Source organism: Pocillopora damicornis, chromosome 11, assembly GCF_964200805.1.
Source record: "Pocillopora damicornis chromosome 11, jaPocDami1.2, whole genome shotgun sequence".
In the NCBI taxonomy this organism is placed as follows: Eukaryota; Metazoa; Cnidaria; class Anthozoa; order Scleractinia; family Pocilloporidae; genus Pocillopora; species Pocillopora damicornis.
Window position 1 is genome coordinate 2,638,062 of NC_142680.1, and position 18,884 is coordinate 2,656,945.

Sequence of the window (18,884 nt, forward strand, 5' to 3'; positions counted from 1 at the left end):
GGTAGTCGAATCAAGGCTTGTGGAACAGATCTTGAATGCTTAGAGTTTGTTCTTGATAAAACCTCTCCATTCGGTCCCTTAAAATTGATTTAAAAACAATTCCCGACAATTGGGAGAAAATTCCTCACCGAAATCGTATTTGATGAATTCAAAGATTTTAAGCCCGTGCGATCGTAAACAAAGAAACCCGTCTTTTACATCGAAATTTGCTTGAACGATAAAATTCTTGGGGTTAAATACCAAAAAAATCCATTCAAGATTGCAGCAGCATTACAGTCGATCCTACAGATTTTAATTCTTGAAAAATATTGAATTAAAAGCAAGTATCCATATCTGTCCCTATCATTTCTCACGCTTTTCTTGAAATTTGCATTTTAAAAGTCGGAAATGTTTGATTTCCTCAGTATATCGAAGTGCCTATGCTCATTTTCAATGTTGAGAACCTTAGCTGGTCTCCATCGGTTGAAACCTGAGACGACTATATGAAAAAAATTAAATCAGGGCCTTTACTTATCTTTGAATGAACAATCTGAAATCATATCGACCACAAAAGTTAATTTTGCTGTTTCACATCATCGAATTGTTTGGTGCGTTTTGTCTTCAACCATGCGTGACATTAGAGGGTCGCACAACGGGTCACACAAATTCCCTAGCGCAGTAGCGAATCGATTAATTCCTTTAAAATCTGAATTTCAGTGCCTTTGTTAGTAATCAAATAACTTTTTCCTTCTATTTAATCTGTAATGTTTTAAGGAAAATTAAAATCTTTTGCAGCACGATCGAGTTACGAAAAAATTTCGACTGACAGTCACACGAGCAGAATGTAACGTTGCAATACTATAATTTGTTTTAAAACTTTCCTTAATACAAATAACTCTATAAACTGGAATACTGTTTATTCGGAAGAACTTAACGAGATGGAAACTTCTGCTGCAATCTTGAAAGCATGCTTCAGAGGCTTTTTGAGATTGTTGATAGGACAGCCAAGAGAGGTTTTACAAAATTCACTCATCACATTTCCAGTAATTAATGATCAATCAAACCACCCATTCAGCCAAAATGTTGAAAATCACTGTCTCCTTTGGTTGAATTGACTACACAAGACAACTTTGGGACTTACCATATTCAATGCTTTGCTTGCAAAAGGAGGTTTTATTAAACACATTCTGGCAAGGATGTTTGACTGCACTAAATTCCCCAGACATGCAATGCATCATACAAAAAAATTACAATTTTTTTTATAGTGCACCAGATCAGAGCAAACATGGAAAGCAGGCACTGACACAGGCCCACAAACAATGCTGGTTGCCTGGTTCTTATGTCTCCATGTATGGTTGCAATTCTTTGGCATCACAAACCTTCAAACAGCACCATGAACGTTTTGTGCTGCTAAAGCTATCTTGTTGAAAATCAGTTTGTAAATTAGTTTGCCAATCAGTCATCAGCTAATCCCAGATGGTTGGACAGACATCAATCAGACAGTCAGTCAATAGTCAAGTCATTAATTTATTAGGTAGACCTATGTATTCTTATGAAAGACCCGTAGTCAGTCCATCAGTCAGTAAGACATTTGATTCAATATCACTCATTCAGTGTGACTTGATGAGCCTGTCAGTTTGACAGTCTGTATGTCTGTCAGTCAATCAATCAGTAAGTGTCAGTCGATCAGTCAGTCAATCAATCAATCAGTCTGTCGGTCAGTCAATCAATAAGTCAGTCAGTCATTCAGTCAGTCAATTGTCAATCATTCAGTCAAGTAATCAGTTATTTAAGTCAGTCAGTGAGTCATTTCAGTCAATCAGCCAGTCAGTCAGTCAGTCAGTCAGTTGGTCATTCAGTCAGTCAGTCAGTCAGTCATTCATTCAGTCAGGCTATCAGTAATTCAGCCAGTCAGTCAGTCCATCATTCAGTCAATCAGTCAGTCAGCTAATCAGTCAATCAGTCAGTTTGCCATTCTGTCAATCAGTCATTCAATTAGTCAGTTAATCAGTCATTTAATTAGTCATTCAAACAGTCAGTCAGTCTATCAGTTGGTCCATTGATTAGTTAGTCAGTCTATCAGTTGGTCAGTCAGTCAGTGTGTCATTCAGTCAATCAGCCATTCTGTTAGTCATTCAAACAATCAGTCAATCAGTTAGTTTATCAGTGAGTCAGTCAGTCACTTATATGTAGTCAGTCAGCCAGAAAGTCTATCAGTCAGTCAGTTGGTCTGTTCATAAGTTAGTCCATTATTTAAAGTCTTCCAGTCAGATTGAATGTGGTTGCCACAGACTAAAGTTTGTAACTTCCTTTAACAAATTCCTTGATCAAAAGAAAGTTGTGCAGACCAAATTATGCAGAATGTTAGATACTGTACGTAAGAAACAGCCTCCAGGTTCTTGTAACAACCATTTCTCCTGTATTAGTTTGTTTTTCCCAAATCATGAATAAAAATGGCCTAAGTCCACTTTTTGACAGGAAATGGTAGCATCATGATGCTGTAATTTACACATTCTAGGACTTTTCTTCAAATTTTAAATTTTTCTTCTCTCCAAATAAACTTTCTGGAATTCCCGAGGCATTTAAGGATTTTTTCTGGATCATTAGCTGACCTGTGGCAACCACGTACCAATTGAGTTAGGTATGCAGTCATAATACAAACAAGTGAATGTACAGTATGTCAGTCACTTTGAGGTGATAATAATAAAATATTCATTTTATTATTGAATGAATATTCATTTGAGTGGATCCTGGTAGGTAATTGACTGCCGCCACTTTTCACTTATTTTGCCACAATTGACTGATTGAAGTATATACAGATAAAACTCTTATTTCATGCTGTGCCACCATGCTTATTTGCATGGCGCAGGCTTGACAACAATATTCTCTATTGTTGTTTTGTATATGAATTTGTATTATACATCAAACAATCAGAAAAGCCATTGACTCTGCTGCAGGGTGACTTTGTATAACTAAATGGTTGCCTGTCAGCCTTCATGACTATCCATCAGTCAGTCAGTCATTTTGTGTGCCAGTCAATCACCCAGTCAGTTGTCAGTCAGTCAATCCCCATTGCTTTCTGCTAGCCAGTCTAAAGGCTGATTGTCAGTCAGTCAAGCAGACAGCCGGCCAGTCAGTCAGTCAGTCAGTCAGGCTATCAGTCTATCAGCCAGGTAGTAAGTTGTTGTCAGCTTAACAGTTTGTCTGTTGCATTATCATGCAGCCAGTCACTGAGACAGTCAAACATCAAGCCAGTTGGTCAATCAATTGGTCAGTCAGTCAGTCTGTCTGCTAGTCAGCCAGTCAATCAGTTGGTGGATCAATCAGTTGATCAGCTAGTCAGTCTGACAGTTTATCAGTCAGCCTAATACACAGTAAGTCAGCCAATCAGTCTCTTAGTTACATGTAGGTACTGTAGTTCACCATCCAATAGTCAGTCAGTCACAATCAGTCAGACAGAAAGTCAACCAGACAGGTACAAGTCAATCATTCTGCCTGTCTGTCACAAGATTAGCCAGATGCTGTGTTTTTTGATAAAGATACTTCAGTTGTGGGTTGTCTTCTCTAATAGAATTGCTACCCAGCATCAGCTTCCAAGCTCATCCAGTGGTGATAAGAACTATGGCAATTTGGCAAGACTTCACTTTGGAATTTCACTTTCTGGAACTTAACAGTTCCCCACACAGCTTCATGCTTTTTTGTATCAATTTTCTTTCCCAGATACATGCTAATTTATGTATCTGGTGACTTGTTTCTTTCCAAAATTACAAATCAGACAGTCAACTGTGACAACAGACAATGAAAAGTGACATGGAAATCAACCTTGATCTACAGAACATTGATACACTACATGTCTAGGGTAGATTTCAAGTTTATGTCCCACATGCACTGATGCTACATGAACTAAATCAGCGGCATCACACATTTGCTACCTTGGAATTAAAACAAAACTTGGCTTATTAAAGAACTTGTCTACCTGGTTCAATCAACAGCTGGATTGCAAAGGAAAACTAACATCTTGAAAGAGATCTGCTTGAAGCTTGGTCCATTTGTTCACCCATCAGACATCTGACCTGGAGAAAATAAGATATATTCCTATTGATAAGTGTTACGCCAAATAGGAGTGAGGCTTAGTTCTTCTTACAAGTACATTAATTCAATATTTGGACCACCACTACTACCAGTGCGCCAAGTACTCCCATAAAAAACCTCTTACTTAATGTGCAACATTTGTCAATTAAGAAACAAACTTTTATTTTCACTCCCAACAAATATTTACTCTTTACACAATTTTTTCTTTCCTCAAGCCATCTTTTGACCTTGAAATCCAAATTTGAAACAGTTGGTTGATCTAAAGGTACTGTATTCTTCACCTATAAGCCAAGTGATTTTTTCAGTATTTGACACAAACGTTTGAGAGATTTTTTCACAAGAAACGGGGTTCGGCTTATAGCTGAGGGTTTGGGATTAAAAAAAAAAAGTACAAATTTACCGTTAATGCAAAATGACCATAAATTCTGTGACTGCAGCACTCTTTTTTTTCTTTTGTGTATATTTCATTAGCTGCTGTGCTCATTGAGCCATTTCCCAATTTTTTCCATTAGGTTCACTCACTCAAATGGCCTGTTACAATCAAGAATTTTGCTCTGGGCTTATACCTGATGGTTTTGCTTTTTCTCTTGGACAACGCAAGTCTGTTGGAAGGTCTCTAACTTTTAGGGTTGCAGCTTATAACTGAGATTGGCTTATAGGTGAAGAAATACAGCATATAGTAACCTTGATCCCATGCAAGTCTGCTAGTCACTTTGTCAGTGGCTGTAAGTCAAGTGACTATAGCGACATTTTTTATCATATAGTATAGTATGTACTATAGTATAGTAGTATAGGCTTGTAGCTACAAAATTTGAGTGCTGGCTTAAATTTCAAGTGTGGAGGCTCAAAGATGGCACCTCACAGTTTGCACTTTTCCCTTATTTTTGTTGCAATTTACCAAGTGACGACTAGCCAAAAATCCAGGCAGTCAACAAACTCTTGAATTATTTACAATTGAAATATAGTTTCTAAACTTTCCTATTGAATTACATCATAGTAGAAAATGTTAGCTTAACAACTGAAGGTAAAATGTCCTTTTAGAATTAATATTTAAAAATATTCATAATAATGTAATATTTATCATTATGTAGCTCGTTCTTCAGAGCAGATGAAGGCATGGGTAAAACTACAGATCACCGGGCCACTTAGTAACCTATCACTGAATCACACCATTCTGCCTCATTCACCAAAGCATGCCAACAATATGGACCTCAGTCAGGCCCTGTGTTCTGTAGTTGCTTCCAGATAAACTTATGTACGGCGATCTTTGAAAGCTTTTTTCTAGGTATTCTGCAGTTACTACAAGTTTAGCAGAAATATCACAGTAAACGTAAAATCACAAGCTTACCTTCATACAAAGATGTCTACTTTGCATGTCATTCTGATCCCAGCATGGACGCTTGCCACAAAAACACATAAAACCAATGCTCTAAAAACAAGAACAACGACGGGTCTGCTTCTGATGACTTACACAGAAGCAAAACTACTGGGAAATAAGGATAACCAATCCTTCCAATTTCTTGAAGACAATTTTTCAGGAACACGTGCAAAATGGCCGACTTAAGTTACGCCTGAAACTTCGCTTAATCTCGTTCCCAGGATCTTGCCGATGTAGAAATCCAACATGGCGGAAAACGAGAGCTGGAACAGTTGATAATTTCCAGAGCTGCGCAACACGTGGTCGTCAATAACAACGTTGGTTATAGCTATGCACGTCTTAACCAAGGGAAAGATTAAATGTAAAATAACAGTATGCGCGAAGAAGCCCGCACAGCACTTCATAGACTACAAACAAAGAGGCGCGCAAGGCCGCGCGCCAAAGCACGCCGTGTTGAGCGCTTTGCAATTGTTTAGCGCTGTCTTTCTGCTTCAAGATTTAAACCGTTTCTTCGGAAGACTTCTTGAGCGTTTCAAGACTCGATTCCTGATTATTGGAAAACACGAAAGTTGAACACTGAAACTCGAAACCCAAATACTCGTTCTCGAAAACTTCGAGAGTTTGAGTCGAGACTGTTAGATGTTAAATCAGTTCCTTTGAAGTTCAGTGAAGGGATATCTGAGCACAAGCTACACGCGATAACTCAGCTAGTATTATTTAAACATTAATTTTAAACTTCTAAGAAGATTTCCTTTGCTGTTATTTGTATACTCTTTAGTTGTAAATAAGTTATAGAAAACAGGATACATGTAAGCTCTTATAAACAAGACTGTATTTATTGCAGTAAACTCTGCATGTTGGAAAAGTATTTCAAACTTGTATAGATTCACTGGTTAAAGATTCTCAGTAAAGTTTCAACACCATCAGAAATCCAGTCTCCAGTAATTCAGTGAATGATAGCCTTATTGTTTTGTTAATAACTAAGACTGAAGTCATTACAAAGTAAAGATTTACAACTGTACTGACACCACAAAAATGTTTTGATCAAATAACCTTTATTTTGCTTTGAGTTAACGACACTACAACGTGGTTCAATATTTTAATCAGTCTTAGTGTGATGTAAGTTTGTATATTTCTCAGGAAAATCTAAGAGTATCTGTTTCATTTGGGATTAAACGATAAGTTATTTTTAACTTTAAATATTATGATTGAGTCTCCTTGGTTTCATTCTCTTCTTTTTGAATCAGAGGCTTGAGAAGTTCAGCTCGTTTATGGATGTCCACTTCTTTGGACTGTTATGGAGAAGAAAAAAAATAATTTTATGTTTGTCGTTATTTTGAAGGTTTCATCGCAAGAGGAATTTTTTCACTGTGGTTAAGACGCTACGTAAAAAATAATGGGTAAAGTTATTTTCAGTCGGGCCTTAAACTATTGGAAAAATTGAAGACGACTAAAAAAATCATCCAAGATTCGATTAAGTTCGTAATTTTAATTCTTTAGAAACTATTATTACGAAACTATTACTACGATTTTAGAATGCAACTGAAGGACAACAAGAAACGATTACGCAAAAAGATACGTTTCCAACTGGTTTCTTATTTTAGAACTTGATTATGTTTGTTTCTGTTGGTTCATTTGATGCCGTTGAAATATCGAGTTAATCACATTTGCAACAATAGAAAAGCGTCACTTTGCGCACATTATTTTTCTAGGAGCTTGGTGTTACTCACAATCTTGACTTTTAATCATGGGATTTACCGATGGGCTGTGGTATTCCCTTTATTTTTTGAAGGAGAGAGGTGTTACATTCAGTTCAAGTGTTTACACCAGGTCGTAAACAGTTGTCAGTATTACACGCGCGGTTTGTAAGTAAACGGACATTTGGCCGAGATTGATCAGGAAGCCTTAGACATCGAAAATCAATTTTCTACAATCTGCCTTCGAGTTAATTTTTGCTCAGTTTCCAGGAGAGCATGTAGAAGCTTTAATATACTGAACTTTAAATTAAGTTCCTCACCTGTTCATTGCAGATGGTACTCGCAATCTGATTGGCCCTGGCCAGAAGTGATCCAAAGGTTTTCATGTAGTACACGTGCTTGCGCTTGTATGCGATACTCCTCAGTTCGCCTCGGTACGCGCGGCCAATGCCGATCGCGTAAACCTGGACGCCCTTTCGTACGAACCTCGAGGCCATGCGCTTGACTGCGTATGCGTGACGGCGACTCGGTGGACCGCCTGTGATTACAACCAAAACACGCTGGATGTAAGTTGGTTCGTTAGCATAATAAGTGTCATACGCGGCTTGTAACGCCAGATCTAAACGTTTCCCTCCTCGGTTAATGTGTGGCGCTTGATCAACTGCACGTCGGACGGCTGTGGGAAGGAAAATGAATTCATTGTAAGCGAACGTGTGAGGTGAAGAAAATTTAATGTATAGAATTTAGGCTAATTCTCTGTCTTTTAAACAACCCTCTCTGAAGTGAGGGCCTAAATAAGAATGTTTAACAAGTGAGAAGTCAAGCAAACAAAAGGGAAAGACAAACTGATTAAGTATGCAGAATGTCCACTTATAAGCAAACATATTTTTATCAGTGTCAAAAAAAAAAAAAGGCAAACTGTGGGAGAAATCATAATATCGTGTTTAATACACCTTCAGAAAAATAACCGCCTGATTCCAGATCAAAATGATGTCTACATAGTGAGGTAACTTCGTGCGGTGAACACCGAATCTTTCTGAAGGAAAGCGCGAAACATTTTCAAAATTGGTGAAGTTATGAAGAGACCCACAAAAATGCTAGTTACAACTTGAATTTAGAGTAGAGTAAGACATACCAAATAAGGAGTTGAACTGTCTGAACCTCATTCTCAGTGAAGGCAGGTTGGCGTATGTGATGAGACCGATGTGAGACTGGTGCTTAGTGATGGTGAATTTGCTGGACATAGCCTTGACAAACGCCTTCTCCAGCTGGAAGTTAGCACGGGAAACTTCATTCGACGCGTCCACCACAAAGGCAAGATCCAACGTGACCGGGCAGGTCTTGGTAGGGGCTGGGTACGATAAAAAAACAAGTACGTCAAAAAACGACAGTCTGATGTACAACATCGACTAAGTCCCAATCTTTGATCTCACATAACATGCTTTAAATTTTGTTTTGAGATTTCAATCCAATACCTAACCGCTGTTAAAGGATTTCTACCTTGCTATACGCCAAGCCTAACTTTCTTTTTAACCCTTTTAAAACAGTGTGTATCAGAAAATTAACCCTTTGATTCCCGAGAGCGACTCTTCACAGTATCACGCCTGTATCACATTTAAGGTCACGAGAAGAAAGGAAATGATCACCAAATAAAGAAGCTCTTGATTGCGAAACAAATTCTCTTTGTCAGCACTATAGGAAAGGTATATAGAACAGTATTGAGAATATGTATACTAATTTTAGAGTGCGAAGGGTCACGAGGATGTTTTACTGATGGGCCCGCTGCCTTGAGTCGTTTACCTTCAACAATTTTTCCTCACCGAAAAGGCAAAAATAAACCAAAAAACGACATATCAAATGTTGAAGAATGAAGACGATTAAGAAATATCGCAAACGACAAACTAGCATGGTATAAGGTTTAAGAGAAGCAGAGAGCGCCACTTCTTTGAGTTGCATGAAACTTACCTAGTGGTTTGATTGGCGGACGGATGGGTGGTCTGATGGGAGGCCTGGGCGGGAGTCTGGGTCGTTTGGTGGGTTTCACAACTGCTCGTCTTTTCTCAGCTGGAAATTAAACGAAACAACATACGTCAAGTTAGAACTTATCTTTTGCCTCGAAAGAAAGGATTTATTTTGAGAAGAGGTTAATATGAGACGGTAGCAACGAAAATGAATTTTATCACAAAGCAACATTGGCTGAATAAACTCACGTCTTCTCTCTCCGTAAAGCTCAAATCTCATGGAGATATGCCTGAACCATGTGCGAGGTTTGATTTTCACATATCGTGCGTAGATATGAGGCGTTAGAACATGCGCCACTATGCTGTTCCGGTCATTGTTGGCTGGGAAGACCTGAGGGAAAAGAAAATATTGATAATACGACATTTTTTATTGTTTTGGACTATGTGTGTAATGAGATTGAGTACTGAAAGTAGGAAGATTTAATGCTGTCAGTAGTGGTTAATAACTAAGGTAGGACATCTTTCGAGGCCTTTTTTTTTATTTTACATTGGTTGCCTCTTTGTTTTCCAAAAATTTATGATGTCGTAGCACGATGGCAAATGACGCTCTAGCACATCCAAAACAAAGCAAGGCAAATCACTAAAGCTTAGACTTACTAAGTAGGACGTTCCACCGAAAAAATTTTAACAACATGGCAGAGTTTGTACCTAGCGATCGGCCTCTTCTATCGTTAAATAAAGAGGGTATAAGATGACAGTTTTCATCATCAGAAATCCAATTTGTCTAGGTGCCATTTCTTTTAATTTCTTTTACTCATATAAGAGGACATACCTTTATTCGTCTACGCCTCGTGTAAGGTCGGAAGGTGTTTCCATTTCGGCTGTAGGTAACTATATAACTTGTCACCCATTGGTTCAAATCTTGTCGACCCTGTGTTAGGATTCGCTTGACAATAGTGAGCTTTTTGAGGTCCACCTTAGAAGACGAAGAAAAAAGCCATGAGAAAACTGCCTCATAGGGCTGATCATTAGTTGCCACTCTGTGTTCAGATGAGAGAGAGTATTCAGTGATAACATTTAAAAGAGAATATAAAATTTGGCAGTTAACTTTTGTTTATGAATTATCCATCAACAGATAGCTCTGGCTGAGCAGCTCTCACCAACGAAAAGCTTTGTAATTCTTTTACATGAAATCATAAAATTTTTACTTCTTTTATCGAGTTATCATTAGGAACAAAAACTATCATACAAATGCCTAGTGTCTTAACCCTTCACATCCTAGCATCAGTATGCACATTCTCCGCACATTTTTCTATGCAATTCCTATATTGATAAGGAGAATTTGTTTAAAAATCAAGAGTTTCCCAAGAGTGGAAGTCATTTCCTACATTCTCATGACTTAACTGTTTGATTCAACCCTGATACTGTAGGGAGAAATTGAATGCAAGTCACTCCTAGGGTTTTAAGGGTTAGACAGCACTTTAAATCTTCTCCTCTGCGTAAGTCAGCGATATAAAACATAAAACGATATGTCAACGATATAAAATGTCATTTAAGAGCCAACTGAGACGGGTTTGGTGAAACTAACCATTATCCACTGGCGTCTGTTGTTCCTCTTTGCAGACCACGCCCCCTTGTTCTTGCCGCGTGCCACAGTGTTCAATCGTCCAAAGCGTGCACCGTGATATCTGTTCCACTCGGTGGACGCCGTTATGTAACGATCTTGGATCTTATGGTCCTCAATACCCAAAGGCAGATCTCTTCTCGCTGTGGAAAAAAACACAGTTGGTCACGCCCAGTCTTCACTTAAGTCAGTATTTACTGTCAAGGCTCAAATTAAGACGGTGGCCGCCATTTTCGTCACCTACTTGTTTCTGAAGTGCCGACTTCTTTAATAAGACGAAACCATAAAAAATCTGTCTTGGTCTAAAATAAATTTTAACCTTTAATGTTTGAGCCACTCAATACAGCAAAAACGCACTGCCAAAAAAATCACCACTCAGTTGGTTTTCCAATTACTTGGCGCCGAAAACTCATTAAAATGATGGGCCAAGAAAACGTAACTTTACGCATGATAATACTTACAAGCTTTTCCACCATAGAATTCGATTCTCATGGAGATGTGGTTAACCCAGGTACGCGCGTACACACGGATGAACCTGGATCGGAAGGGCGGGTCAAAACTGTTTTCTTTGATAGAGTAATGATCGCGGTTCCCTCGGAAAACCTAAATAAAGGAAAGTAAACGCGGGTTACTCATTTGCGTCCGCATTGTTTTGGTCTTCGGGACCTTCTACGTCTTTAACCCCCAGATGAGTTTTTAATCGCATGTAGAGGCTACATATTAACACGTGTAGCTTCTCAAATTACAACTTTTTCCAACAAACACGTGATCAGAAAGGACAATCTTGAACGATGTCGATATAAAACTACAATTCCTCCTTATTTTTTGTATAGGAATATAACGCAGCTGGCGGAGGGAATTATGAAATTGATCCAGGGAGTTATAAGGTTAAATGTCCGAGGAATGACATCTCTGCATTTGGGAAGAAGGTGCTCGCCCGCTGAAACCACTTTTTGAAGCCCGTGGGTCTCTCGCTAAGATCAAGTACTACTTTATAAGCTAAGTCTGTCTGTCTGTCTGATTGTCTGACTATTCGACTGTTTGATTGCCTGACTGTCTGTCAGAGCATCTGACAGTACGTTTGTTTAACTGTGTGTCTGACCATCTGACTATGTGACCGTCTGACCTGCCGGCCGTCTGACTGAGTAACTGTCTTTGTGACTACCTATCTAATTGTTTGAGTGTCTGACCAATTGGGTGACTGTCTGTCTGACTGAATGTCTAACTGACTGACTGTCCAACTGAGTGACTGTTTTACTAACTTTCGGATTGTCTTACCGTCTACTTGACTGTCTGACCGACTATGTATCTCTTTTTCCGACTGTCTAACTAACAGTATGTTCGTATGTCCGTATTTTTTCAGTCCACCCCATTTTCAGTGTACTTTATGTGACATTACCTTAAGTCTTCCATTGATCTTGAACGGCGTCCATCGATATCCATCAGGGCTGTAAGCCACAGCAAAGCTGGTTACGTACTGATTTGCATCACTTCTGCCTTGCGTGGCAATCTTGGAAATAAAAACAGGCCGTTTAAAATCAAACTGGATCCATTGTTTCCTGTTATTCTTCTTGGCGGACCATCCTCCCTTGAATCGTCCTCTTGGTTTCAGGTTCAGTCGCGCGAGATACGCGGCGTGATAACGATCCCACTCACTCGACGCCTTAACGTATTGATTTCCCAGCCGTCCCTTGGAGACTCCTAAGGCCTTCACGACCGGTTTACGAGCTATAACACAAAACAATGATGACTGTCAGCATTATCGTAAAAGATAATTTGTTTTAAGAGTAGTCTAACCTCAAACTAGACCAGTTGGTTAAATTACAGGACTACAGAAATATGTGCTTATGGCTTCACCTAAGTTTCAGACTATGAAAGTCGCGTTGATGCTATATCAAGCGCAGCTTGCCTGTGGACTTAGAAAAAAGCACTATTGATGTAGTCTATTCCAGAATATACAATATTACAGTGGGAGCCTTATGCGTGCCTGTCTTGATAACAAAATAAAAGAGCTCTTACCAAGGCGACGTCCGTAGAGCTCGACTCTCATGGAGATGTGCCTATGCCACGTGTATGGTACCACACGGACGTAGCGCGCTCTACGAGGCCGCGCAAATCTGTGTCTTACAATAGTATTCCTATCGCGGTTACCAGTCAATAACTGAAAAAAGAAAGTATAAGGTATATCGATCGATGAGGCAGTAAAAGGAGAGGAAGTTCTCGGGAAAATACCTTTTCTCCTTACTGATGAATACTCACCACAGCTGTTCTCCGCACTCGGTACCATCGCCAGCGAACGCCATCCCGACTAGACATGACTCTGTAGGTTTTCACCCACTGTCCCAGATCTTGCCTTCCCTGGGTCGCTATTCCGTACACCACCGCTTGGCAGCCAACATCGATCTGCAGCCACTGATGACGGTTGTTAGCACGCGCTGACCAGGCACCTCTGTATCTGCCCCTCCTCTGAGTATTCAGGCGGCACTGGTGCGGCCCGTGGTACCCATCCCATCGTGAAGATGAACTCAGGGCGCTATCTGGGATGCGGCAGTCTTCAACTCCAAGGGGAAGCCTATTTTTGACTGAAATATTGAAAAGTTACACAAGACTCAATTAGGGCTTTTTTTTTTTCAGGGTCTATAAAATCCCATCATTCGAAACGAATTATTTCTTGAGTTTATTGTCTGCTGTGATTGACACTCATATCACAGTAGCTTTTCTACTAATCAGAAGGTATTTCTCTCTTGTTGATTTCTGTTCTTCACTTGTCACGGTAGCACGCAGTCAAATTGCCGGATGCGAGTTGAGAATACTTTTTGAAAACATTACTTTTAAGGAGTGGAAAGAGCGCGGAGAGAACGCGGAAAGAGGGCGGAAACAGCTTGGAAAGAGCGTGGAAATAACGTGGAAAGAGCGTGGAAAGAGCGTGGAAAGAGCGTGGAAAGAGCGTGGAAAGAGCGTGGAAAGAGCGTGAAAAGAGAAACGATTTTCTGGGTTTGGAAGTAACAAATAAATTGTAAACATGATAAGCTTTCGCGACGTTCTTCACGTCGGAAAATATAACATCTGAGACTCAATCACTGGTAGTCTTAGATATTATTTCAACTGATAACTGCCATTATTCTATTTCTCACCAGCATTGCGACCATACAACTCTATTCTCACGGAGATATGTCCGCGCCACCTGGCTGGTCTAACACGAATAGATGTCGCTCGTATGGCGGGTTGAAGATAATGGCGAACAACTGAGTTTCTGTCTCTGTTGGCCCGGAACAGCTGTAAATGTACATAGTGGATCGGTAAAAAAGCTTTTGTTCAAGCTAACTCATGATAAACTTATGTCAGATATAAAATATAACCTTGGCTCATTTAACAGTAATCCAGAAGTCTTTATTTATTCTTCCTTTTTAAGGGAAATCCAAGACGTCAATCTTCCATTGGAGTGTTAACCTTCTCACAAATGTACTTTGGTTTAGTACAGAGAAGCAAGGAGAGATGTGAATTTTGAGTAAACCCTTAACACCCTCATATCAGTATCCATATTCTCCACACTGTTCTCTCGACATTTCCTATTCTACTGACAAACATAATTTTTTCAACCACCAAGAGCGTCTTTAGCTGGTGATCGTTTCTTTCATTTTCGTGACCTAAATGTTTGATTCAGGTGTGATTAGTAACGAAAAATTAGTTGCTTGTCACTCTTACGGTTTTAAGGGTTAAAAATGGAACACATGACCCATTTTCCTCTTCCTCTATACTTTTTCTTCGTCTGTCTTCGACAAGCGGCTAATTTCTCCGCACGGTATCACCCCTGAATCAATCACTAAGGTCATGAGAATAAAAAAGAAAAATGATCACCATCTAAAGAAGCTGTGGATTGTTAAACAAATTCTCCCTGTCAGCACCTGAGGAAATGTATAGAGAACAGTATGGAGAATATGCATACTGATGTTAAAGTATTAAGGGTAAAGGCTTCAAACCCGCCTAGGTAAGCTATACTCCTTATAGAGACTAAACCAGCGATTTACGGACACCGATCTATAACAAACCTTAGTGACACCAAGTTGTTTGTAGTACACGTAGTGGATCTTGTCCATGCTGTATGTCAGTCGATAACTGATCACCCATTGGTTCCAGTCCTGTCTGCCCTGAGTCGCAATAGCCACGATTTTCTTGGGGTACCTGAACGACACCTGTAACCACTGGTAGCGGTCATTAACACGGGAGGACCACGCCCCTCGGAAGCTGTGACACGAATTTTTGAAAGAAATCGTCAGATCGGTAAAATTTTTGAGAACGCAACACTTATTAATTTTTTGGGATTGAAGAAAATGTGGACAACATTTCCAAGAAGTTGACTTCGAATATTTTCTCAGGGACTAATTCCAGAAACTGTATTTCTGACAATTGACTTAAAATCAGCCAATGTTTGTAATGCTACCCTGTATATCTAAAAGTACCCTCGGATTTCTCGAGCCTCCTGTTTTCCGGCTCATTTACGGAGGTGGATTAAGTCAATGAAACACTATAATTTTACCCTGTGTATCAAAACATAGCTCTGGATTTCGAAAGCTCCCTGTTCTACCCCTCCCCCCTCCCCCCTCCCCCCTCCCCCCAACCCTCACCTACAGAGGTGGTCACAAGTCAGGACAACACTGTAAAATTTAGCCTAGAAATCCTGAATCCTCATATTGCGCCATTTGTAATACGCCTTACGGTGTTAGGAATAATAGATAATAAATAATAAAATACGTCCTGTTTCACTGATATTTGACCTGAGTGTAAGAACACGACAATGATACTTACCTTCCTTGTCTCTTGATATAAAGCCTCGCTCTCCAGGCAGCATGATACCTGTCCCATATTGACGAGGCACTCACAGCGTTATTTCTGATACGACCGCTTTGTATTCCAAGAGCTTGCAGACGAGGCCTTATGATTCCTGAGGGATAATTAACAACTTTTAAAGAAGAACAATTTTAGATTTTATAGGATACACGTCATAATTTGTGTGACCAAAAAAATGTACCTAGCTTTTTTTTCAAGTTCTTCAACTGCAACCATTTTAATCCTTTGTAAACTTAACAATCTACGTGCAGCTTTGATTTATTCCTGCTTATTTGGCGATTGCCTTTCTTGGTTGATTTCTTTACCATAGCACAAACTTCCCCGTGTAATGATAATGACTTAGTCGATGTACCAAGCAACTCGTAGTAACTCGAGAGATGAGTAAGAAATTCTAAAAGTATATTTCGCATTTGAAAGTAAACTCTTCTAATCAAAGCATCCTAAACTACTTACCAGGTCGGCGACCATAGAAGCCAACTCTCATTGAGATATGCCCATACCACGAGACTACAACAATTCTAATGTAACGTGCGCGGATTGGTGGACGCAACGGATGTGTTACAATACTGTTCCTGTCGCTGTTGCCACGGAATATCTGAGGAGTCGGATGAAAAGAGTTTGTGGTTTAAAACTGGTTGTCTCACTCCAGCAAGTGTGAGCTTTACACAGAGTAAAAGGACAAACTTTGAAATATTAGGAAAACCGATGAAATATTGAGAATACACTTTTTTTTGGAGCAGTGTGTTCTTAAATACTGCTCTGAGATGTCGTTGCAAGCGCATAAAGGGGTAACATCCGGCTAAGTGTTCAAAGTAAACTAGTATTACTTCAATTTTGCTTCACTGGGCTCTTTAATTTCCTTGCCAAACTGTCATCACTTAAACATTAGGAAGCAAAGCTCAGACCTGTCTCCATATAATCACTTGAGCTTTCCGGCACTTTGAGCCATTTATCTGTCTTTACTTTGAGCTCTCATTGGCTCGTGTTCATTGGCTCATCTGTCTTTGATTTGAGCTCTCATTGGCTCATGCTTTAAGTAACAGTTGTGATTAGTTTACAGCACCCTCAGTGAGCAACCACGCTAATTTTGTCTCAATTTACTACACTACTCCGAAAAGCGCTCCACCAAAAAGAATCTTCTAATTGCTCACTTGTAATGCCGTGAATAGCTGATTCCCAAACAAAAATTCCCAGTTACCACTGCCTTTCTTCTATACACACTCACCTTGACGCGCCCTCCTTTCTTATAAGGTATAAACCGAACTCCGTCGTTTCCAAAGTAAACCTTATAACTTGTGACCCATTGGTTATAATCCTGACGTCCCTGTGTCCTGATTGCCGTAATCAAAGTTGGTTTACCCAGATTAAACTGCAGCCATTGCCGTTTGTCATTCTTCTTTGCTGACCACGCTCCCTTGTTTCGCCCTCGCGCTTTGTTATTAAGTCGACCCAACCATGGGGCGTGGTAACGGTTGAATGTAGAGGAAGATGTGATGTACCCATTAGGAATCTTACCATCTTCGACACCAACTGGCACCGAGTTACGAGCTGCATTAGAAAGTGATAATATTTGAGTACTGGAAATCCCAAAAGGATCTATAGCAACTTTGAAATTTTCCTAGCGACTAAACAGAGTGTTTTACAACCGTTATGATTGTGCAGTAAAATCACCCTATCTTTACTCTTTCTTATTTATTTTTCCATAGCTTCCGACACATTTTTGTGACTTTTCCAAGACTTTTTCCATAAAATTTATTTCATTTTCCAAGCTAAAAGTTATGAGTCAAATTTCAAGAGTTGCGCAGAATAATTATTGACACGTATTTATCCCAAGAGTCAAGAAATCCCCCATGACGCCATGAGACGTTTCCGCCTGCTTATTCTTTTATTCTAAGGCCTAGTTTGCAGCAGTTTGAGAAAAACTTTAAACCTCAGGTCTTAAAAACCAGTTAACAAACTTTTTAAGAACCGAACACATTGGCACGAACAGAGATTCGAGAAGTCCACTCAGTAATGCATTTGATACGAACCTTTTATCAATAAGAAGATAGTTAACTTACACCATAATCGGGTAGTTAAACCAACCTAAATTTACTAAAATACTCACAGATTTTCCTGACATAGAACTCAGCTCTCATAGAGACATGTCCTACCCATGTCCAAGGGTGGATACGCACGTATCGCGCCCTGAACGACGGAACAAATACGTTCTCCTTGATCGTATTTTGGTCTTTGTTTCCTGGGAAAATCTAAAAATGAAACAACAAAACCATTCATTGGCTGAAATTCTACAGAAATCGGGCATGAGTCAAAATGCTAGGAGACTATGATGTTTGTATATGATAAACAGCGAAGTTCAAAATGAAACAGGTTCCGCATTGGATATTGCAAGAGGGAGTTATTGAGACTGAAGTATGATGAAATCAAAATGATAATTTTACTTTGGATTAGAAATGTAATTGTTCGACTCGAGGTGGGGATTATATTTCATGACTAGAATGATTCTAGAATGAATGATTCTTAAAATGCTCACAAATTCTTTCAAACGACATTTCAGATGCAGTTGTATGAAAAAATGGTACCAATAATAACCACGCGAATTCCCAGTCGAACCAAGCAGCAAAAAAAGAAAGAAAAAAGGAAAAAAGAAAACTTGAATTCGCGCAAATAAACACGGGTAGGGAAACTATTTTTACAGTCGATAAAAGCTACTCTAGTTAAAAAAAAATTTATTAAAAAGGTGTCACAGCAATTACCTTAACCCTTCCATATTTCTTGTACCGTATCCACCGATATTTATCTTGACTGTATGAAATAAAGAAGCTTGTCACCCACTGTTTGTAATCATATCTTCCTTGAGTCAACACTTTGATGACCTCACTTGGTCTCCTCAAATCATACTGGATGAACTGACGGCGGTTGTTCTTTCTGGCCGACCAACCTCCTCTGTATCGTCCTGTGACACGCTGATGTAACCTGGCCCTCCATGGCCCGTGGTATTTGTCCCAAGAACTAGAAGCGGTGATGTAGCGCGCTCCGCGCTTTCCACTTGGAATACCGCTGGGTCTGACGGGAGCTACGCGAGCTAGAGTAAAAAAAAGATAAAAAAAAAATTGAAGAAAGTCATAGTCCTAACATTTAGAGAGAATGTCGGAGCAAGTTCAATTATATCTTAGACCAAGAAATCTACTGTCACATTCGTACTCTTTAAACTTTCCGGAACGCTTCTAGACTTTGAGTGTTTTGTATCACCTAAGATCGATAATTTGATTTCAACAAAAAAATGTGAAAATTAACATTCAATT

General features: G+C 39.4%; 1 protein-coding gene across 1 annotated transcript in view; it reads right to left on the minus strand.

Moving 5' to 3' along the window:
* Window positions 1-6,485: 6,485 nt before the first annotated feature.
* LOC113674142 (uncharacterized) overlaps window positions 6,486-18,884 on the minus strand; it is a 108,159-nt gene continuing 95,760 nt past the window's right edge. The window contains exons 142-159 of the mRNA XM_089188385.1: window positions 18,336-18,664; window positions 17,687-17,828; window positions 16,805-17,127; window positions 16,033-16,174; window positions 15,538-15,673; window positions 14,781-14,976; window positions 13,866-14,007; window positions 12,991-13,313; window positions 12,751-12,892; window positions 12,131-12,459; window positions 11,193-11,334; window positions 10,696-10,874; window positions 9,940-10,083; window positions 9,357-9,498; window positions 9,112-9,210; window positions 8,282-8,497; window positions 7,467-7,822; window positions 6,486-6,741 (exon numbers count right to left, since the gene is read on the minus strand). Coding sequence (XP_089044511.1) covers window positions 6,652-6,741; window positions 7,467-7,822; window positions 8,282-8,497; window positions 9,112-9,210; window positions 9,357-9,498; window positions 9,940-10,083; window positions 10,696-10,874; window positions 11,193-11,334; window positions 12,131-12,459; window positions 12,751-12,892; window positions 12,991-13,313; window positions 13,866-14,007; window positions 14,781-14,976; window positions 15,538-15,673; window positions 16,033-16,174; window positions 16,805-17,127; window positions 17,687-17,828; window positions 18,336-18,664 — 3,572 coding nt within the window. The 3' untranslated portion in view covers window positions 6,486-6,651. The remainder of the gene's footprint in view (window positions 6,742-7,466; window positions 7,823-8,281; window positions 8,498-9,111; window positions 9,211-9,356; window positions 9,499-9,939; window positions 10,084-10,695; window positions 10,875-11,192; window positions 11,335-12,130; window positions 12,460-12,750; window positions 12,893-12,990; window positions 13,314-13,865; window positions 14,008-14,780; window positions 14,977-15,537; window positions 15,674-16,032; window positions 16,175-16,804; window positions 17,128-17,686; window positions 17,829-18,335; window positions 18,665-18,884) is intronic.